At 38.1% G+C, this 24,371-nt stretch overlaps 1 protein-coding gene across 1 annotated transcript in view; it reads right to left on the bottom strand.

The window, feature by feature from the left end:
* TYRO3 (TYRO3 protein tyrosine kinase) overlaps positions 1-22,148 on the bottom strand; it is a 533,278-nt gene extending 511,130 nt beyond the window's left edge. The window contains exon 1 of the mRNA XM_053697821.1: positions 21,399-22,148. Coding sequence (XP_053553796.1) covers positions 21,399-21,468 — 70 coding nt within the window. The 5' untranslated portion in view covers positions 21,469-22,148. The remainder of the gene's footprint in view (positions 1-21,398) is intronic.
* Positions 22,149-24,371: the final 2,223 nt, after the last annotated feature.

The raw sequence follows: 24,371 nt of genomic DNA, 5'->3' as shown, positions 1-24,371 counted from the left end.
CAGTTTATATTCCTTTGACTATGCGTTTAACTCCTTTGCAGGTCTTAAACCCATAGCTGTATGCAATCAATAAAGCAACAATAAAATACTTTAAACATTGGAGCATTTTGTTTTTGCACTGGTAAGCCCCTTTAATTACATTAAGCAAATGTTAAGAGTATTTTAAAACATATGAGATGGCTTTAAAGTAAATAAACTCTACTTTCCATTTGCAGGCTTTTTTTTCCCACCTTCTCATCAAAGACGAGGCTTACTTTAGAAACGGATTCTCCTGCATGATCTATATGCTTATAGGTTTAACAGCCTGAATAAACCAGTTCCTTCACTTCTAGAAGTATAATGCAAAAATGTATCACTGCCGTGGGGGGGGGGGGGGGGGGTGTTGGGGGGAGAAATAATGCAAAAATAATTAATAGCACTCACATTTCAGTATCACTTTTTATGCAGTAGATTTGCTGGCACCTAGGAAATTACTTTGCCTGAACGCTGCTCTTTGTTTTCAGGTGCTGCTTTATTTATTCATAAAATGTCACCTAATTTTTACAATCACCCTATCTTCCCATTTTATATTGATACATTTAAGTGGAAAGTCACCTATAAATAACACTGTCATAAGATTCTCTTTCCAGAAAGAGTTCTTATATCCATCTGTGTTTTACGTGCCTATTGTTATAAAGGCGGTCACCTGTAGGTAAAAGTGACATATGACCAATTATTTTAAAGGGAAAGGACAGAATTTACTGTGTCAAACAAGGGGCTGTCTCTTTAAGTGATCCAGAAGCCAACATATGGGTTCCATCAGCGTTCCCAACATGAGCTATTAGTTAAAGGGACACTGAACCCAATTTTTTTAATTTCATAATTCAGATAGAGCATGCAAATTTTAAGCAACTTTCTAATTTACTCCTATTATCAAATTTTCTTCATTCTCTTGGTATCTTTATTTGAAATGCAAGAATGTAACTTTAGATGCCGGCCCATTTTTGGTGAACAACCAGGGTTGTTCTTGCTGATTGGTGGATAAATTCATCCACCAATAAAAAGGTGCTGTCCAGAGTACTGAACCAAAAAAAAAACCTTAGCCGTCTTCTTTTTCAAATAAAGATAGAAACAAACGAAGAAAAATTGATAATAGGAGTAAATTAGAAAGTTGCTTAAAATTGCATGCTCTATCTGAATCACAAAAGAAAAAATTTGGGTTCAGTGTCCCTTTAACGCCTCTGCCTCTAGGCACTACCTCATTGAGTGTTACATATTTTTTCTTTCAAACTAGTACTCTTATTCTCTTCCAAGTATATCAGAAGAGTATATATGGGCTCTGTAATAGCCCCCTTCCCTCTGCTGTCCAATGGGGAAGATGATCACTGCTTCACACTGCAATAGCCAGCACACTAGCAGGGCAAATTAATCCATATTCAAAATGTGAGACTTACCCTCTTTCAAATAAGTGATTGAATTTGTCTCTAGATGGTAAGGGGACTGGAATATGGGCTCTAGAAGAGGATTCCCCAGTGCTATTAGCAATGAATAGCAATTGAGTGGCAAGCCCTGACATCATTCATGATTTTAAAAAAAACAGGAATTTATCAGGTAAGCATAAATTATTTCTCCTGTAGTGTAGTCAGTCCACGGGTCATCATTACTTATGGGATATTAACTCCTCCCCAACAGGAAGTGCAAGAGGATCACCCAAGCAGAGCTGCTATATAGCTCCTCCCCTCTACGTCACACCCAGTCATTCGACCAGGAACCAAACGAGAAACTATAGGGTGCAGTGGTGACTGGAGTATAATTAAAAAATGTAGACCTGCCTTAAAAAACAGGGCGGGCCGTGGACTGACTACACTACAGGAGAAAGGAATTTATCAGGTAAGCATAAATTATGTTTTCTCCTGTTAAGTGTAGTCAGTCCACGGGTCATCATTACTTATGGGATACCAATACCAAAGCTAAGTACACGGATGACGGGAGGGACAGGCAGGATCTCTATATGGAAGGAACCACTGCCTGAAGAACCTTTCTCCCAAAAACAGCCTCCGAAGAAGCAAAAGTGTCAAATTTGTAAAATTTGGAAAAAGTATGAAGAGAAGACCAAGTTGCAGCCTTGCAAATCTGTTCAACAGAGGCCTCGTTCTTAAAGGCCCAAGTGGAAGCCACAGCTCTCGTAGAATGAGCTGTAATCCTTTCAGGAGATTGCTGTCCAGCAGTCTCATAGGCTAAACGTATGATGCTACGAAGCCAAAAGGATAGAGAGGTAGCAGATGCTTTTTGACCTCTCCTCTGTCCAGAATAAACGACAAACAGGGAAGAAGTTTGTCGAAAATCTTTAGTTGCCTGTAAATAAAATTTCAGGGCACGGACTACATCTAGATTGTGCAGAAGTCGTTCCTTCTTTGAAGAAGGGTTAGGACACAATGATGGAACAACAATCTCTTGATTGATATTCTTATTGGAAACTACCTTAGGTAAAAACCCAGGTTTTGTACGCAGAACTACCTTGTCTGAATGAAAAATCAGATAAGGAGAATCACAATGTAAGGCCGATAACTCAGAGACTCTACGAGCCGAGGAAATAGCCATTAAAAACAGAACTTTCCAAGATAACAGCTTGATATCAATGGAGTGAAGGGGTTCAAACGGAACACCCTGTAAAACGTTAAGAACTAAGTTTAAGCTCCACGGCGGAGCAACAGATTTAAACACAGGCTTAATCCTGGCCAAAGCCTGACAAAAAGCCTGAACGTCTGGAACTTCTGACAGACGCTTGTGTAAAAGGATGGACAGAGCTGAGATCTGTCCTTTTAACGAACTAGCAGATAAACCCCTTTCTAAACCTTCTTGTAGAAAGGACAATATCCTAGGAATCCTAACCTTACTCCATGAGTAACCCTTGGATTCGCACCAGTGTAAGTATTTACGCCATATCTTATGGTAAATTTTCCTGGTAACAGGTTTCCTAGCCTGTATTAAGGTATCAATTACTGGCTCTGAAAATCCACGCTTTGATAAAATTAGGCGTTCAATTTCCATGCAGTCAGCTTCAGAGAAATTAGGTTTTGATGTTTGAAAGGACCCTGAATTAGAAGGTCCTGTCTCAGAGGCAGAGACCAAGGTGGACAGGATGACATGTCCACTAGATCTGCATACCAGGTCCTGCGTGGCCACGCAGGTGCTATTAGAATCACTGATGCTTTCTCCTGTTTGATCCTTGCAATCAAACGAGGAAGCATCGGGAATGGTGGAAACACATAAGCCATCCTGAAGGTCCAAGGTGCTGTCAAGGCATCTATCAGGACCGCTCCCGGGTCCCTGGACCTGGACTCGTAACGAGGAAGCTTGGCGTTCTGGCGAGACGCCATGAGATCCATATCTGGTTTGCCCCATTGTCCAAGTATTTGGGCAAAGACCTCCGGATGAAGTTCCCACTCCCCCGGATGAAAAGTCTGGCGACTTAGGAAATCCGCCTCCCAGTTGTCCACTCCTGGGATGTGGATCGCTGACAGGTGGCAAGAGTGAGACTCTGCCCAGCGAATTATCTTTGAGACTTCCATCATCGCTAGGGAACTTCTTGTCCCTCCCTGATGGTTGATGTAAGCCACAGTCGTGATGTTGTCCGACTGAAACCTGATAAACCTCAGAGTTGCTAACTGAGGCCAAGCCAGTAGGGCATTGAGAACTGCTCTCAATTCCAGAATGTTTATTGGAAGGAGACTCTCCTCTTGAGTCCATGATCCCTGAGCCTTCAGGGAATTCCAGACAGCGCCCCAACCTAGAAGGCTGGCGTCTGTAGTTACAATTGTCCAGTCTGGTCTGCTGAACGGCATCCCCCTGGACAGATGCGGCCGAGAAAGCCACCATAGAAGAGAATCTCTGGTCTCCTGATCCAGATTCAGCGTAGGGGACAAATCTGAGTAATCCCCATTCCACTGACTTAGCATGCACAATTGCAGCGGTCTGAGGTGCAGGCGTGCAAAAGGAACTATGTCCATTGCCGCTACCATTAAGCCGATTACCTCCATGCATTGAGCCACTGACGGGTGTTGAATGGAATGAAGGACACGGCAAGCATTTAGAAGCTTAGTTAACCTGTCCTCTGTCAGGTAAATTTTCATTTCTACAGAATCTATAAGAGTCCCCAAGAAGGGAACTCTTGTGAGTGGTAAGAGAGAACTCTTCTCCTCGTTCACTTTCCACCCATGCGACCTTAGAAAAGCCAGTACTAACTCTGTATGAGACTTGGCAGTTTGAAAGCTTGACGCTTGAATCAGAATGTCGTCTAGGTACGGAGCTACCGAAATTCCTCGCGGTCTTAGTACCGCCAGAAGAGAGCCCAGAACCTTTGTAAAGATTCTTGGAGCCGTAGCCAACCCGAAGGGAAGAGCTATAAACTGGTAATGCCTGTCTAGGAAGGCAAACCTTAGATACCGGTAATGTTCTCTGTGAATCGGTATGTGAAGGTAAGCATCCTTTAAATCCACTGTGGTCATGTACTGACCTCTTTGGATCATGGGTAAGATTGTCCAAATAGTTTCCATCTTGAATGATGGAACTCTTAGGAATTTGTTTAGGATCTTTAAATCCAATATTGGTCTGAAGGTTCCCTCTTTTTTGGGAACCACAAACAGATTTGAGTAAAACCCTTGTCCGTGTTCCGACCGCGGAACAGGGTGGATCACTCCCATTAGTAAAAGGTCTTGTACACAGCGTAGAAACGCCTCTTTCTTTATCTGGTTTGTTGACAACCTTGAAAGGTGAAATCTCCCTTGTGGAGGAGAAGCTTTGAAGTCCAGAAGATATCCCTGAGATATGATCTCCAACGCCCAGGGATCCTGGACATCTCTTGCCCAAGCCTGGGCGAAGAGAGAGAGTCTGCCCCCCACTAGATCCGTTACCGGATCGGGGGCCCTCCCTTCATGCTGTCTTAGGGGCAGCAGCAGGTTTTCTGGCCTGCTTGCCCTTGTTCCAGGTCTGGTTAGGTTTCCAGCCTTGTTTGTAGCGAGCAACCGCTCCTTCCTGTTTTGGAGCAGAGGAAGTTGATGCTGCTCCTGCCTTGAAGTTACGAAAGGCACGAAAATTAGACTGTCTAGCCCTAGGTTTGGCTCTGTCCTGAGGCAGGGCATGGCCTTTACCTCCCGTAATATCAGCGATAATTTCTTTCAAACCGGGCCTGAATAAAGTCTGTCCCTTGAAAGGTATGTTAAGTAATTTCGATTTAGAAGTTACATCAGCTGACCAGGATTTTAGCCACAGCGCTCTGCGTGCCTGAATGGCGAATCCGGAATTCTTAGCCGTGAGTTTTAGTTAAGTGTACTACGGCATCAGAAATAAATGAATTAGCTAGCTTAAGGGTTTTAAGCTTAAGTGAAATCTCATCTAATGTCGCTGAGTCAAGGGTGTCTTCCAGAGACTCAAACCAAAATGCAGCCGCGACAGGCGCAATGCATGCAAGGGGTTGTAATATAAAACCTTGTTGAACAAACATTTTCTTAAGGTAACCCTCTAACTTTTTATCCATTGGATCAGAAAAAGCACAGCTATCCTCCACCGGGATAGTGGTACGCTTAGCTAAAGTAGAAACTGCTCCCTCCACCTTAGGGACCGTTTGCCATAAGTCCCGTGTGGTGGCGTCTATTGGAAACATTTTTCTGAATATAGGAGGGGGTGAGAAAGGCACACCGGGTCTGTCCCACTCCTTAGTAATAATTTCAGTAAGTCTCTTAGGTATAGGAAAAACGTCAGTACTCGTCGGTACCGCAAAATATTTATCCAACCTACACATTTTCTCTGGGATTGCAACTGTGTTACAATCATTCAGAGCTGCTAACACCTCCCCTAGTAACACACAGAGGTTTTCCAGCTTAAACTTAAAATTTGAAATGTCTGAATCCAATTTATTTGGATCAGATCCGTCACCCGCAGAATGAAGCTCTCCGTCCTCATGCTCAGCATATTGTGACGCAGTATCAGACATGGCCCTAGCATTATCAGTATACTCTGTTCTCATCCCAGAGTGATCTCGTTTACCTCTAAGTTCTGGCAATTTAGACAAAACTTTAGTCATGTCTTGTAAAGTGATTTGTAATGGCCGCCCTGATGTACTTGGCGTTACAATATCACGCACCTCCTGCGCGGGAGATGCAGGTACTGACACGTGAGGCAAGTTAGTCGGCATAACTTCCCCCTCGTTGTCTGGTGAATGTTGCTTAACATGTACAGATTGACTTTTATTTAAAGTAGCATCAATGCAATTAGTACATAAATTTCTATTGGGCTCCACCTCGGCTTTTGAACATATTGCACAGAGAGTTTCCTCTGAGTCAGACATGTTTAAACAAACTAGCAATTAGACTAGCAAGCTTGGAAATACTTTTCAACTAAATTTACAAGCAATATGTAAAAAACGTTACTGCGCCTTTAAGAAGCACACAACAAACTATCACAGTTGAATAACAATGAACCGGATTAGTTATATATATGAAAATTAGCAAAGGATTGCACACATTAGCAATGGATGATTAACCCTTAATATCAGAAAAAAAACGTATAACAATTGACAATATAAACGTTTTTATCACAGTCAAGCACAGTCTCACAGGTCTGCTGTGAGTGATTACCTCCCTTAAAACTAGTTTTGAAGACCCCTGAGCTCTGTGGAGACGTCCTGGATCATGCAGGGAGAAAAAGACAGACTGTGACTGAATTTCTGATGCGTAGTAAAAGCGCCAAAATAGGCCCCTCCCACTCACACTACAACAGTGAGGGGAGCTCAGTAAACTGTTTTAATTTAAAACAACGACAGCCATGTGGAAAATAAAGCCCAAAGCAATTTTCACCAAGTACCTCAGAGAATTAAACGATTTAACATGCCAGCAAACGTTTAAAATCAATATATATGAAATGTCTTTAAAAAGCCTGTTGCTAGTTGCTCCCACTGCAAGTTAGGCTATAAGATATATGCATACAGTATTTTCCCAGTGAAATGCCATTCCCCAGAAATACTTATGTGTTAACATATATACATGTCAGCCTGATACCAGTTGCTACTACTGCATTTAAGGCTGTACTTACATTATATCGGTATTAGCAGTATTTTCAAAGTCAATTCCATTCCTTAGAAAATAATATACTGCAACATACCTCTTTGCAGGTGAACCTGCCCGCTGTCCCCTGATCTGAAGTTACCTTACTCCTCAGAATGGCCGAGAACAGCAAACGGATCTTAGTTACGTCCGCTAAGATCATATACAAAAACTCAGGTAGATTCTTCTTCAAATTCTGCCTGAGAAGGAAACAACACACTCCGGTGTCGTTTAAAATAAACTTTTGATTGAAGATATAAAAAAAACTAAGTTAAATCACCACAGTCCTCTCACACATCCTATCTATTAGTTGGGTGCAAGAGAATGACTGGGTGTGATGTAGAGGGGAGGAGCTATATAGCAGCTCTGCTTGGGTGATCCTCTTGCACTTCCTGTTGGGGAGGAGTTAATATCCCATAAGTAATGATGACCCGTGGACTGACTACACTTAACAGGAGAAATCTTTAGTTTAATGACACCATATATGCTGATGCACTGAATAACCTTCCATGACCTGTAATGTGTAAAAGTACTGCATAAATTACTGGCTATGCATTTAACTGCTCTGGAATATGTAATGAAGGAAAAACAAACTAATTGCCAGGGATTAATAACACATCTGCATGACTCTGAGTTTGTGTATGGCTTAAACAGATTTAAAAAAAAAAAAAAAGTAGATTTTTGTGGAATGTAACTGAAAGGACCATTTAATACAGCAGACCTGCATAATCAACAAATGCATAATAAAGACCATGCAAGTCGAAGTCTAAATTTAAAATGCATATACTTTTTGGAAATTTTCAATGTGTACTTCCATTTTAACTGCCCACTGTATCATGTGACAGCCATCAGCCAATCACAAAATGCATATACTCTGAACTCTTGCACATGCTCAGTAGAACCTGGTGCTTCAGAACAGTTTCATATAAAAACATTGTGAACATTTCAACAATGGAAGTAAACTAGAAAAAGTTTTTGTTTTTATTGCACATACTATCTGAATACTTAAAGGGATACTAACCCCACATTTTTCTTTCATGATTCAGATAGAGCATGCAATTTTAAGCAACTTTCTAATTTACTCCTATTATCAATTTTTCTTTGTTCTCATGTTATCTTGATTTGAAAAAGCAGTAATAAAAGGTTAGGAGCCGGCCCATTTTTTAGTTCAGCACCTTGGTAGAGCTGCTGATTGGTTTGCTACATTTAGCCACAAATCAGCAAGTGCTACCCATGTGCTGAACAAAAAATGGTCTGGCTCTAAAGCTTACAGTACTGCTTTTTCAATTCAAGATAGCATGAGACCAAAGAAAAATTGATAATAGGAGTAAATTAGAAAGGTGCTTAAAATCTCATGCTCTATCTGAATCATGAAAGAAAAAAAAATGGGTTTAGTATCCCTTTAAAGTTTGATTTTGGACTTTAGTGGCCCGTCCCTTTAATGTAAAACCAATAAGTATTTAAAAAAAAAAAAAAAAAAAAAAACAGCGAGATTATAACTACCTTTATTATTATTTTAAGGATTTTTTTGTATTTGAAATAGCTGTTTTTGCTAACAAACTACAAAATTGTTCTCAAGAACATGCCCACTTAAATTGGCTTAGCCTTCAAGAGCAGCATCCCTCCTTATCTGTCTCTATTTATACACACAGCCAATACTTAGGCAATGAAAATATCAGCATGGGTGGTAGTTTCAATAAGCAAAACCAGCTATATTAATTGCTAGAATAAATATAAAGGAATAGTTTCCAATACATGTTATACTATGCTGCTGGTATAACATGTCCCTGGGCACACATTAATGGGGGGAAATTACAGTAGAGTGTCCCTTTAACTTCTGATCTTCTATGTGCTTGATAGTTTTTATTTATTTTTTAATTCCCCTTTAAAACTACAGGTAAAAAAAAAAACACCAATAAACCATTACATTTGGGTCTGAATTTAAGAACATACATATTCCTCCCTGTGCTAAACATCAAAATCAGGATTTGAGGGACAATAAAGTCAAAATGAAACTTTCATGGTTCAGACAATATACCATATTTAATTATATTATCAAATTTGCTTTGTTCTCATGGTATGCTTTGTTTAAGGGCAAAGCTAAGGCAGCCCAGCACCAGAATGAGCCAATGGACAAGAGGCATACATGTCCAGCCACCAATCACTGCATAAATAGACACAAACATATTTTTGTTACTTATCAAACTTACTAAAGAGAGTCAACTAAGGAAACAAAATACCGATTTATTTTTATTTTTTTTAAAAGAAAAAAAAAAAACTCTTAAAAAAATATAGCCTCTTGAAAATATATCCTACAGAGAATACAGAACTTAAAATAGACCCAGTAATTGATCTTGAAATATTGATCTGATGAGATATCCAACCTCAATGGCTCATATTTCCCATTAGTTTACTGTGCCTACAAAATAGGCTTGTTTATGGCTGTCAGGTGAGACAATACGGCCTTAATCGTGCTGCAGTAGATGGGATTGTATCACTGAAATAGCTTTGCCCTTTCTGACCATTGAACCATTGTACATAAATGTTATTTATTCTGCATGTTTTACTGACGGCATCTTGTAACTTGAAGAATATGGTCATTTACACATAAAAGAAGGTTAAAAATAGGCAGATGGATTAGAACAGAGATGTTGTGCAAAAAAAGTATTCAGTGATGATAGAATTTAATTTACAATTTTGTGTATTAAAGCTTTACTAGCTTAAATGGGGCATTAGAAACCTATTATGTTTATTTACAAATTGTGCTCCCTAGAGACTAGAAAGCAAAAATCTGTTACCCAGTTTTTCAATATGCAGCAAATTGCCTAAGCCAGTTATTTGCAGGTTACGACATTTGCTTTTTGACCCCATTAGGGAGAGCGGGAGAAGCACAATTATTACACAAAAGCAAGAGGTTTTTAATGTTCTTTTAAAGGGATATGAAACAAAAAAGGTTTCTTTCATGATTCAGATAGAGCATGCAATTTTAAACAACTTTCTAATTTACTTCTATGATCAATTTTTTCTTCTTCGTTCTCTTGATATCTTTTGTTGAAAAGCAATGCCGTATGCTTAGATGCCGGCCCATTCCTGGAGCACTATATGGCAGCAATGTTGCAAGAATATTATTCATTTGCAAGAGCACTATATGGCAGCACCATTTCCTGCCAAGTAGTGATCCAGGTGCCTACCTAGGTATCTCTTCAAGGCAGAATATCATGTGAACAAAGCAAATTTGATAACAGAAGTAAATTGGAAACTTTTTTGAAATAGTATGCTCTGAGTAACTATAGAACATTTATGGGTTTCATATCCCTTTAATTGAACATAATAAATGAATAATAAAATGCTCTAAAAAAAAGTGGTTAAAGGGACGGTCTACACCAGATTTTTTATTGTTTAAAAAGGTAGACAATCCCTTTATTACCCATTTCCCAGTTTTGCATAACCAACACAGTTATATTAATATATGTTTTACCTCTGTGATTACCTTGTATCTAAGCATCTGCAGACTGCCCCCTTATCTCAGTGCTTTTGACAGACATGCAGTTTAGACAATCAGTACAGACTCCTAAATAACTCCACGGGAGTGAGCACAATGTTATCTTTATGCCACACATGAACTAGTATTGTCTAACTGTGAAAAACTTTCAAAATGCTCTTGGCTAAGGGGCAGTTTTCAACGGTTTAGAAATCAGTTTAAGCCTACCTAGGTTTAGCTTTTAAAAAATACCACCAAGGGAACAAAGCAAATTTAATGATAAAAGTAAATTGGAAAGCTGTTTAAAATTGCATGTCCTATCTGAATCATGAAAGTTTAATTTTGGCTAGACTGTCCCTTTAAGCACTTGGTAAATTTTCCATAGCAGGTATACTGTCAACCCAGTCCTGAAGAGGATATGGCAGGTGACTTGCGGCTATATGGATATGCCGCTTTTAATTGGCTCACCAGCCACATCCTTCATCTAAAAAAAATATTTCAGATGACATATAACCCAGCACTTTATTGTCAGACTTACAAAGGAGCATCTCTCCAGCAATATAACTGTAGGAGTTGTCCCTACCAGCCAGTGAGTTAAATAGTAAGAAGTGCACAACTAATAAAGTTGTGTTAGTTTCAAAACAAATTTAGAGGGCCATAATAATAAAACATTTACATAATTTGTCCAATTTGTAGAGCCTAGTTGCAGAACTTTTTTTTTCCCCCCCACTTTCTGCAACAAGATTTTTATTAGTGAATTTTTCTACAGGTCATTTTGAAATGATATGAAATTTCAAATTAGGCAGTTACACTGAAGCACCAGCTCAATTGCACTGTGTTGATTAGCAGGAGAATATATTTTTTTTAAATGTTACATAATATATTGCAGCAGTTGAAAAGTTGAAAAGTGCAACTAGCGCTGCTGATTGGATCAGCTGCGTTTTCCACTCAGGACCAGCAGTGCTCTGCAAGACCCGAATGGTATTTCTACTGTGTGTTTAACCACTTTGCAAACATTCCTTCAGGACTACCTACACACTTTAGATTAAACAAAAAAAATTTAAATAACCCATAAATGCACTGCTTATATCTCTAGCGGCTAAGGGGGTTAAGAAATTCAGCTATATTACAATACTTTTGAGACGTAGCTTCCTAATATGATTCTTTTCTCAGCTTGCTGGGTAAATGAGGTACAGCCTTTGACATATGCATATTCTAAGCATTTTCTTTGCTGCTGGAGCATATGGACATGCGAGTTATGTTGGCCCTTATCTCTGCCCAATTTAAAGATGCCAGGGAATCCCGTCCCAGTCTTGTTTTTATTCTTTTATTATTTTCTCCCACTAGAAAAAAATTTTTTTTTTCTAATCCAAACAAATGGGATAAAATCTTTTAGAGCCAGGGAAATGGTTTTTATGCCTACAGAGCAGAAATGGAATCTTCTTCATAAAAACAAGAAGCCTATGTGGGTGCAGCACGAGGAAGACTAAGCCAAGCATTGACGTTTATTCTTTGATTGGGTCTCTGCCATTAGTTCATGCTGCTCTGCAGCTCATTAGGATGTTGCAGATACAGAAGGCCATGATCCCAGATACCTTTATTTAAATGAACAGGAAGCCGATACATTTGTGCTGTGGGTGGACTGAAAGAAAATCAGAGCAGCTACCTACTGTGTGCGCAAGCTTCAGCAGCTGCCGATATTGCTCTGACGAGACAGGAGGCTGCCTGCGTCTTAATATGCTCCTTAGGGAGTGTGCACACAAAGATCTAGTCTAATTTAGTATAAAGGAGCGGAGGTGCATTAGAAATGGTTAACTCTTACTCCCCTCCATGGAGACATCAATGCAATGTTAAAAAGCCCTAGTTCGTTATTGTAACAACACAAACTTTGAAGCTTAAATTGAGGGATAACCAAACTAGTCTCACATAGACCTTATGTGGCCCTTTGCAGTAATTGTTGTGGCCCCTGGGAAATTAATATATGTGCCACAGCATTTGTGACCACAGGAAAAAGCAGAACTAAACATCTGTGTGTTTGGGGATTTCTGGTGGGTGGGCGCACAAGCTGGCAACATCAGCTGTAGAAAATCAAGTCCACCTGACCTCGCTAAATGCAGACAGCATACGCTGTCGGCATTTAACATTGCACAAGAATTTCTTGTGAAATGCTTGTGCAATGCCGCCCCCTGCACATTTCCGGCCAATCGGCCGCTAGCAGGGGGTGTCAATCATCTTGATCGTATCTGATCAGGATGATTGCAGTCGAAGATAAGGATCAGCGATCTGGGGACCGCTGCTTCTTAACTTCCGTTTCCTGGGAGACGGAAACTTTGCGCTGAGAAAACAGCATCCGCTGCTTATTAAATCCCCCATAGAGTAACCTGCAACCTAACCTAAATCTGGCCCTGTGCCATGGACATATTTATGAAATAAACTATATTCATTGTGTGTGTGTGTGTGTGTGTGTGTGTGTGTGTGTGTGTGTGTGTGTGTGTGTGTGTGTGTGTGTGTGTTTAAAAGCTATACATTTTTATGCGACCCTTAAGGATTTGAAAATATTTATCTATTCTCCACAGAAAATGTTGTCAGGTGGGTGTCATTATAAATAGGTTGTAGTGCAAGATTGTAAAAAGCTTAAAAGCACTGAGATAAGGGGCGGCCTGCAGGGTGTTAGAAACTGGCAATCTTAGAGGTTACAAAGATTATTAATATAACAATGTTCGTTATGCAAAGTTGGGGAATGGGTAGTAAAGGCGTTATCTATGTTTTTAATCAATATAACAATCAAGTAGACTGTCCCTTAAAGCTTTCCAAAGCATAAATTAATTGCAAGATTTAACAAACTGATTAAATGATAATGTGTGTAAAAGACTTTGAAAACATTTAATATTAGCTAATTTTAGCATAATATTTGCTTACGTTTTAGCCAATGTCTAATAAAAATCAGATGGGTAGTGTGCCATTAATGAATCTTTAAACCTAGAGGGGGGAGAAAAAAAAAACAAAACAAAAAAAAACACCTTTCTGAGTTCTACCTGATGGAAGGCATAAGCATGTTTGTTTGTGCTACCGTTTTCAAGCCCAATTGATAAGTTTTCTAACAGACTTAAAAATGGAGTTTAATGTCCCTTTAAGGTAATCACCTAATGCAAGTAAATTGTCAGCCCCTGAAGATGTAGGATATTTATTACAAGCACTATAAGGAGGAAGTGTTTGCAACAATATTTATATTGATGTTCTCAAGACAAGTGCACATTTCTGAGCCTATGTAGATATGCTCTCAGGGAAAGTAGCTAAGATTCAGCAAAGAATGGCAAGAGAAAAGGGTAAAGATATTTATTTTTTTTATAAATTGCACACTGTATACTACTAAACATTAAAGTTTCATTTTGGCTTTCACTTATCTTTTTAAAAAAAAAAAAAAAAAATGAATAGGAACAAAAAGCCAACCAGCTCCTCATTTTATGATCTCCCTACATCAATTACTCCTAGACTTCTATAGACTTCTATAAAGTTCTCCTTAATATTCACCATCTGCAAACTGCCCTAAATTGTTCCATGTATTGAATTTACTAAACACTACACATGATTGTTCTAAACTTTCTGATTTTACCTTCAAAACTATTTACTTACATTAGCTATAAAGTGATTGTATTCCTGTGTGTGATACATTTATCTACTACCATTTATAAAGCTGCTCAGACCATATTTCCTAATGAAAACCAACAGTCGGGAACCTATGGCCTCTGGGTAATTGGTTAGGGCATAGTTACTTGTAAGTGAGCTTGAAAGGGCAAGAAAAGAGAAAAACGTGTGAATAGGAAAGGAAGAGAGGGACAGGGAAGAGGGTTAACGGGACATGAAACACAGAATATTTATTTAATGTGTTAGAGCAAACAATTTTAAAGAAGGTTACAATTTTCTTCAATTAGCACATGTCCTTCATTCCTTCTGCATTCTTTGTTGAAGGAGCAGCACTGTACTACATGAAGCTAGTTGGAGACACTGGGTGAAGCAATATTTTTGCAGCCACCAATCAGCAGTAGCTCCTAGTAATGCATTGCTCCTTCTTAGCAGTTTGGGATTTCATGTCCCTTTAAGGTGAAATGGAAAAAAAAAATCTGTAAAGCTTCCATTCTAATCCTGTGAGTGTGAGAAGCGAGGAGAAAAGGGGGCAATTTAATATGCAGTAATGATTTGTATCCAGGGTTTAGGGAGGCGTTACTATCAGAGCATAACTACAGTGCTTGACAAATTTATAGCATAGTATAATATAGTATAGTATAGCATAATATAGTATAGTATAAGATGGCACTATATAGTATAATATAGATAATAGTATAGCATAACATAATATAGTATAGTATAAGATGGCACTATATAGTATAATATAGATAATAGTATAGCATAACATAATATAGTATAGTATAAGATGGCACTATATAGTATAGGTAATAGTATAGCATAGCATAATATAGTATAGTATAAGATGGCACTATATAGTAAAGTATAATATATAGCATAGCATAATATAGTATAGGATAGGATAGCATAATATAGCATAGGATAGGAAAGCATTACATAGTATAGCATGATATAGTATAGGATAGGATACCATAGCATAATATAGTATACCATAGCATTAGATAGTATAGCATAATATAGTATACCATAGCATTATATAGTATATAAGGGATGCACCAAAATTTCAGCCACAGAAACGTTTTGACCGGAAATGGCATTTTTGGTTATTTCGGGATTTTTGCCTGTTATTTTCGGTAAAATTATTGTGTAGCAGGTTTCAAGTTTGATGCTAGCCTAGAGCTGCTATTTAAAAGGGACATGAAACCCAAGTTTCTTCTTTCATGATTCAGAAAGAGCATGCAATTTTAAACAACTTTTTAATTTACTTCTATTATTTCATTTGCTTCCTTCTCTTGTTATTCTTTGCTAAAAGGTTTATCTAGGAAAGCTCAGTAGCAGCAAAGAACCTAGGTTCAGTTAGAAACCAGTAGCGCACTGCTGCTCCTTCAATAAAGCAAATTTGATAATAGAAGTAAAGGAATTGGAAAGTTGTTTAAAATTGTATGTTCTTCCTAAATCATGGGTTTCTTGTCCCTTTAAGTTAATTACTTGACTTAATGTTTTGCATATAATGAGTTTTCTAGGACTATACGTTATTTGGATAACCTGTTAGATCTGATTCGGTAACATAGAACTAAATAAAGGATAATACAGTATATTGATATTTAAAGTGAAGGTAAAGTTTCAGTTATTACATTGTTTCCCCTGCAAATACTACAAAACTAAATGTGAGTTTAAGTCATGAAAATTTTCGAATCGCTATATTTATGAATTTATTACCTTATCTTCTATCCGATTGACCAGAGACTGTTAAAACAACCGTTTTTTTTTTCTCCTCTTTTTCTTATCCCGGTCACGTTTTTTTCATGGCCAATTGAAACCCTGGCCGTTAGGAGGCCGTCAAATTACGTCACCGCAAAACACTTCTAAATGCGCATGCGTTGGATTCACTTCCTACCTCTTAGTCTCAACGCGCGTTCAAGATTAGCACATTTTTTAGGCCACGCAGGCGCAAATCCAATTGACCGTGAATGGTGCGCATGCGCAATTGCTCCAGCAAACGGGAGCGCGCTTTTGAATGACGTACAGAGCGGGTGGCACCGCTCTGTACGTAATCTACTGAATAATCAGGAAATCAATGGAGGGAGGAGCGACGAACGGCCGGGACAGTAAATATAAAATGTTTAAAAATAAATAATATATATACAAATGTAAAAAAATTAATTTAGCGATCATGGTATTTAGTAAATAAGTAATATATTAAACCAACAAAAACGCAAAACTTTACCTTCACTTTAATATTGTTTTAAGTAGGGATGCACCAAAAATTTGGTTGCAGAAACATTTTGGCCGAAAATGCCATTTTTTGCCTGTTTTTTTTTTTCTTGGTAAAATTCTTGTGTAGCATATTATTGTTTTAAGATATTTTTGTCCAATTTTAGTGTGTTACTTTCAATAAATGTTCATTAAATAGTCTAATTATGCAAAAAAACACACAAAAAAACGACATTTTCGGTATCAGTTTCGGTCCAGAATTTCCATTTCGGTGCATCACTATATACCATAGTATAGTATAGCATAGCATAGATAGTTAGCATTCATACTATTTTCTAAATGTGTATGAAGTTTTGTGTTTAAATAACTGTCCATTTAAAATGCTGCGTTTTTACATGTTTGATGTTGTATGCCCAAAATGTAAGATTTAAGTTTATTTTTCTTTTAAACCCATAAAATTATATTATATATATATATTAAAATAACTACAACAGCCAATGAAACCAAGCAGTAGTGATACACAGAGGCAGATTGCCATCAAATCTGTTAGACGTGCCACTTGGATACTTGTGCCATATACTCGCCAACCCTGATTTATAGAATTGAGCTTAGCACAAAAAAAAAAAAAAAATTATTATTATTCCAAAATAATTTACTACATTATCATACAGCATATCAGTCTTTCTCCGTGGCTCAAAGAATATATAGCTGGCTTATCAGATCGGAGATGGCAATATCAAGATTCTAACTGACAACTCTGAGGTACAAATAGGTAAACATTTAATCCCATTAGACAACTAAAAGGGACATTATAGTGCAAAAAATGACATGCTCTGGTTCATTAGAAGATGTAATTTCAGTGCTAGTGACCCTGCAATGCTAGTCCAGAGTGAAGAAAGTTGGTAAGTGAATCAGCAGCAACAGCTGCATAATCTGGGCAACTGCTGATGATGATTAGTTCAGTGGCTGTATCTGCTCAGGGATCAGCAGTTCTCTGTAACTCACAAGTGGTAATTTATCTATGTGTTTAACTCGTTTGTAGGAGGGGGTAAACACATAACAACAAGGTTATCCCAGAAAAGATCCGTAGACAGTAATATTAAAACCTTCATATAAACAAAAACAAGGTGTTGAACATATAGCATTGAGGGTAACTAAATTACGTGCTCTAACAAATTAGCGCATGCACATTTTGCACTCTAATGTGAGAAATTCTAACCATAAAATATACTGCTATTTTAAATTAGAGAAGGGCTCAAGAAATCCAAGGAAACCTAAAAATTTCACATGGTGTTGAAAAACACAATCCCTGATATGGTAACATCATACTGACGCTTCTGAGAAAAGTCAAGAGATGTTTATGATACATATTACCATGAATGCAGCCAGGCAAGTATGCATTACCCACATTCAACACTTGAGGTTCTTTGTATTTGATGGTTCTGCAATAGTCAGATTCAGGTATACAGACAGAAAAGCACAGTTAACACCTTGAGATTATAATATAAAATGTTTGGTTATATGCAGCAAAACATCTTTGTCATAAACATTATTTTGCCCCCTTTTTTAATTAAATTTAGCCCTGAAAATTGTAGATTTTCCAATGTTCAGAACTTGAAATGCACACTACAGGGCGGCTAATCAGGGCTGACCTGCTACATACATGTCCCTGATTGGCTTTAAGTTAACAGATAACTACAAAACAATCCACTTTATACTAAATGTAAACTTTGTTGTCTGAAGACTCAAACATTGATTGGCTCATCCAAACATGTGTGGGTGGTGTTTTGCTATTGAAGAACTACTGCAGCAAACAAGATGTTAATTTGTTTTTAAAATGTTTAGACATGGCTATAGCAAGACAACAAAAATGTTTTGTAATTACAATGTGTTTATCGGCCCTTTAACCCTTTAAGGACACAGCTTTCAGTTTGCTCAATTGTTTTATGACGGAAAAATTCCGTCATATGTCCTTAAGAGGTTAAGCTTTGCAAGCCGAGCAAATGAGAAAAGTAATCGCAAGACCAGTGCAGAAGCAATTGTTCTATCTAACATAGTAAAATAGTAGATGAGGTTGAAGAAAAAAAAAAAAAGACAGAAGTCCGAGTTCAACCTATACAAATCTAATATACTAACAAAAAGCTCCAGTTGATCTTAAATTAATCCCATTAAAAAGGTGACCCATTTAACACAATCATATTCCTGAATTCTGTTTCTAGCCAGCAATGTATCCAAACCATCTTCAAATGTATCTAAGGTATTGGCATTCACTACCTCCTCTGGTAATGAGTTCCACAATGCCTGAGGATAATGAGTCTTGAACAATTAAGAGTTGAGGTTTGTCTATAACAGTGCTAAATTCATGTAAAACCCTTGGGGCCGTAAAATCCCTGTATTTCTTATTCATTTCCATTCCCCTTTAACAGTATATGAAACAGTTCTCAGTTAGTAAAAACAAATATGCTAAATCAAAGTAAAAATAAAAAGAAACAGCCGATGTAAAAAAAAAACAGCAAATTACTTGTATTCTTGCAAAATGAGCACTTAGAAATTTTCACTGTAACCCCTGCTCTAATGGAGATGAGTTTACATGTTGGTAACTTAAGTTTCAGTCTGTCCTCTTCTGAGAATGGGCAAAATTGACTGTTTCTCTGGTACTCACTGAATACAAAACCAGCTCATGTTACTGTAGAAAATGTATGACATCAAGATAGATACGCCTTCCTGTAGAGACCCCAGCCCCCTTGTAGGGCTCTAACAGGAAGTAATGGACACTGCACAAGAGACGTTAAAAAAAGGAAGAAAAGGTAGGAATACATATTGCAATGATTTCTATACAAAAGGGACATAAAACCCAAAATGTTTCTTTAATGATACAGATAGAGCATAGGTTTTAAAAAAAAGTTTCCAATTTACTTCTATTTTTAATTTTGATTAATTCTCTTGAAAAAGTAATAATGCACTACTGGGAGCTAGCTGATCATATTGGTAAGCCAATGACAAGAGGCATATATATGTTCAGCAAACAATTAGCAGCTAGCTATCAGCTTCTGAGCCTACCTAGGTATGATATTGAACAAAGGATACCAAGAGAACTACGCAAATTTGATAATAGAAGTAAATTGGAAAGCTTTTTAAAATTGTATGTTCTGAGTCACAAAGGAAAAACGTTGGCTTTCATGTGCTTTTAAGTATAAGCCACTGCTTAGTGCTTTTTTAATTTCACCAATAAAACAGACTATAAGTAATAAATAGACTATCTGCAGACTCCCCAGTAGTCAGTTAGTCTATGCTAATGTTTTGGTCACCAATAAAACAGGGTGACCTAGTAATGAAAAAATAAGCTAATTGGTTACTTTGTTCCCCTATCATAGACCTGCTTTCTGTCACCTAACCAACAATCCTACAGGACCCATTAGGCTGCTTCCCCACAAGGCACTTGCCCTCCACAGATTATGCATTACTGTGCATATATTCTGGTGTAAATCTGAAACAGTAAACTACATTATATAACATTTACACTAACATCCAATGTAAATACAGAGGATATATTGAAATAGTCAGTTAAAACTAGTGTGAAAGATCCATTCAACACTGCTGTCATTTCAATTTCCTGCCCATTTTATTTACTTTCAACTGCATAATCTAGTTTCTGTATAAAGCAAACTCTGCCATAACACAGACTGAACTCAACCGTAAAATCAGAGCATGCAATTTTAAACATACTTCTAATTTACTTCTATTATAAATTGATATGTTCTCTTTGTATCCTTTGATAAAAACCATATCTTGTGGTGGCTATATATATATATATATATATATATATATATATATATATATATATATATATATATATATATATATATATCTTGTCATTGGCTCATCGGATGTGTTCAGCTAGCTCCCAGTAGCACATTGTTGCTCCAATAGAACAAAGCAAATTTAAAGATAGAAGTAAATTGTTAAGTTGTTTAAAAATTGTATGTTATGTCTGCATCATGAAAGAAAATGTTGGGATTCATGTCCCTTTAAGACAAGAGCCAGCCATAAGTACCAAGGGAATAAAATGTGTTAAACTTTCAGTTTTTAGAAGTGTTAAATATATAATTCAACATAACATTAATGTAACTAGAGATAACTGGTAACAAAAAGATAAATCTATTACAGCTACTTTTAGGTCTTACCTTGAAATGTAACTATTAGGGAAATATTAGATAGAGGTCATAGAACGGGTAACAATTAGCTTGGGTATTAATCACATAGGGTGATATAAACTAAAAGCCATCTCTAGTTTCTCCAGCTATACCAGTTCCTCGGTTATGTGATGCAGCTTATACAGTAGATATCACAGACCTCAATTATTTTGTAAATGAGCTGCAGGGAATAAAACAAGAACTGGTGAAGCAGGAATGTGGGGCAGAATTTGAGTGAATTTCATCCAGTTTAACAATACAAGACTCCCAGGGGATTCCTATGGCCTTATATAAACAAACTGGGACAATTTGCAACAAGCTGTCCCACTGCTGCTATGTCCTTTGCTTAGAGATGTCCAGGTATTGTCTCATAGTGACACAACAAGGCATCTCTACTCACTAGAAAGCAGATTGGCTGGATAGCAAGCCCACTCAATCTGCATGAATGAGAACATACACCCACTCAAAAAAATAATATTTATCATCACATATAGCATAAACATCATGGTATATAGCAACTGCATATAAAGGGCACATTCACAGCTCAGTACTTGTCACTGCTATAGACATGAATCAGCAAGGCAGTCTGCTAATGGCTATTAATGGACTAAGGTGCCATGTGTTTGATTATTTGTCAAATCATGTGTGATGCTGCTGCTGTGCATGCCTTACCTGGGAGGTGCCACCTTCTATTGCTAAGCTAATTATAATCACCTGTTTTACATACCATAAATGCCATGGCACTGAATTAATTACCCACCCTGAAACTGACCCAGATCATCTTACCTGGTAATCCTAGGGTCACAGTAGCCAAGAGGAGCCCCGTGATGAGGCCCACTGGCCCGGGGTACACCATGCTGCTTCACCGCCTATCCATCCTCCCCGTGAGGGGCTGTGCACAAGGTGGTCTTCCCAGCAGCCAGTTGTATTAGCTTCAGATCAACTCCACTTGCAGATCTTCTACCCAAGAGAACTATACTCCCAAACCAGTGTATGGTGACAACCTACAGCCTGGACATTATCAGCAACATATTCCTGATCAGCAGGTTCATCCAACATACACTAAGCACTTGCCTTAACTATGTGCCACTAACAGCATCACAGTGATCACAGAGCAAACACTCCTATAGATCATTAAAGTGATTAAAAGATGCCACTGACTGTAACCTCTCTATAGGATAAAACGTCCTCCTCGCCGCTGTGGTCTTCACTATACATGAATAGTTATTTGTATAAAATACTACAGCAGCCAACATTCAACAGATGCTAATATGATGCCACATCACGCTGCATTCCCAGTTCCTAGCACAATCAGTTCAGATTCCCTAGTTCCAAATGCATTCACTGCTACATTCCTCAGTTTGCTATCCTAATATAAAAACAACACAAGTCAGTATTTCCTTGCTCCATATACATATTGTGCACGTTGTATATATCCGACACACACGTGCTATTATAATCAGGCTTGCCGCTGATCACACAGGGCTGGGAGACACCGATTTCTCATCTGCCAAAACCTCGACGTCTCCTCCTTTTCCTGAGCACTACAAATAAGTGATAGACCCGGAGAACTGAGCGCTGGGAGTGGAACTCGCAGGAAGAGGCGTGCGATCCTTACACAGTCTCTTCTGTATCACTGCGCTCCCTCTGCTGGTAAATCTGTGTTATTACGCGCCTTGCTGGAACTGTTCATATAAACTGCCAATAAAGACCTCTTAGGGTTGCCAACTTTTCTTGAAAAAAATAAGTGAGATTTATGAATCGACCCCACACCCCACCCAATAGATAAAACACAGACAAAATGTATTGTAATTATAGTGGCTTATGATCTTTATTATATACCTTCTTCAAGTAATACCTTTTATGGGCTAGATTACAAGTGGAGCGCTATTTTAACGTTTGCCTGTAAAGGGGCAAATTTTGTTCACTTTAAATAACCAGCTATTACAAGTGAATACAAAAAAAAAACCACTGGAAGCAACTTTCTAATTCAGAAAGCACTACCCAGGTTCTAAACCAAAAATGGGCTCTTAAAGGGACAGTTCACCCAAAAACTTTCTCCCCTTTAAATTATTCCCAATGACCCTTTTTACCTGCTAGAGTGTATTAAATTGGTTGCAAGTAGCTCCTTTACTCATATTTCAGCATTTGAAATACCTGATTTAGCTTGTGGTTTCCCAACCTATACTGAAAGTTTTGATACTGGCGTATATGCTATTGACAAGCCTAAGTAAACACAGCCAGCAGAAGAGATTACACCCTCAGTGGGGGCATGATAGTTAAGTAATAAAATTATAATTTTTCATTGTTCTCTCTATGAATTGAGCTTTGGTGTTCCAGACAAATATAAGATAAGGAAGCAAGTCTGTTTACATAAAAGTGATAACATAATGAGATCTGATATTACCTGAAGCTCAACCCATTGTAATAGGCTGTGGTTTCAAAGCACAAAACCAGTTACTTCAGATACACAAATAAACCCGAAAATGCAATTTCTCAAATATTTTATACTCTGCAGTTGGTATAACAAGTCATTTAAAATACATTTATGGAAAAACAATTTTACAGTGTACTGTCCCTTTAAGCTTACATTCCTACTTTTTCAAATGAAGATAGGGAGAGAATGAAGAAAAAATATAATAGGAGTAAATTAGAAAATTGCTTAAAATTGCATGCTCTATCTGAATCATTAAAGAAAAAAATATGGGTTTTGTGTCACTTTAACCCCTTAACGACCAAGGACGCGTCAGGCACATCCTACAAAAAAATACAAACTGACAAATGACGTGCCTGACACGTTCTCTGGGGTTTGAAGCTCTGGAAGCGATCGTGAATGCTTCTAGACGCTTCCAGGGTATTGCAGTGATGCCTCGATATTGAGGCATCACTGTAATACCTCTTTTAAGCATCTGATGCAGAGAGAGACACTCTGTGGCCCTCTCTGCATTGGCCACCAATGGTGCCGATCGTTAGTGGGTGGGAGCCATTGCAGGGAGGTGGGTGGGCAGCCCATCGCTGGTGCTTGTTCTGGGTCCTGTAACCCAGTGTCCGTGACCACGCAAGGAGGTGGGGGGCAGAGAGGGAAGGGGAAAAATGGTTTGGAAAGGGACCTGGGAGGGGGGCGGGGTAGGGTATTGAGGGGGGGGGAAGCTACACTACAGAAAATGGGCTGTTTATATATATTTTTTAATAAAAAAGGGCAAATTTGTTAGTAAACTGGGTACTGACAAACAGGACCTAAGATGGTGGCCAATAGGTCAAGGGGGGAGACTTAGAGAGCTGTTTGGGGGGGGGGTCAGGGTGGTTGGGGGGTAATGGGGGATCCTACACTTTATATAAAATATATATATACACTTTATATAAAATATATATTTTTTTAAATCTTTAAAAAAAAAAGACCTTTATTTTTATACTGGCAGACTTTCTGCCAGTACTTAAAGTGAAGGTAAACTTAGCTGTATTACTGTGCACTTATCTGCAATACAGCAAAAATCAATGGTACTTTCATTCATCAAAATCCTAAAATGTATCTCTATTATTAGTTTTTTAATTTATTAGCAGCAATCTTACAAGCGTTAGATTCAACCCGTTTTTTGTTGTTTTTTTCAGCTTTTTGGTCACGTTGAGTTTCTGGCCAATTGACTTCCTGGCCGTTAGGCGGCCGTCATTTGACGTCACCGCTATCTCAAAAGCTCTGCGCATGCGTTAGGTTACTTCCTCTCCACTGAAAACCAAGCGCGTTGCCGAGATCAATGACGC

This window comes from Bombina bombina, chromosome 1 (genome assembly GCF_027579735.1).
Source record: "Bombina bombina isolate aBomBom1 chromosome 1, aBomBom1.pri, whole genome shotgun sequence".
NCBI lineage: Eukaryota > Metazoa > Chordata > Amphibia > Anura > Bombinatoridae > Bombina > Bombina bombina.
This window is presented reverse-complemented; position numbering and strand designations above follow the sequence as displayed.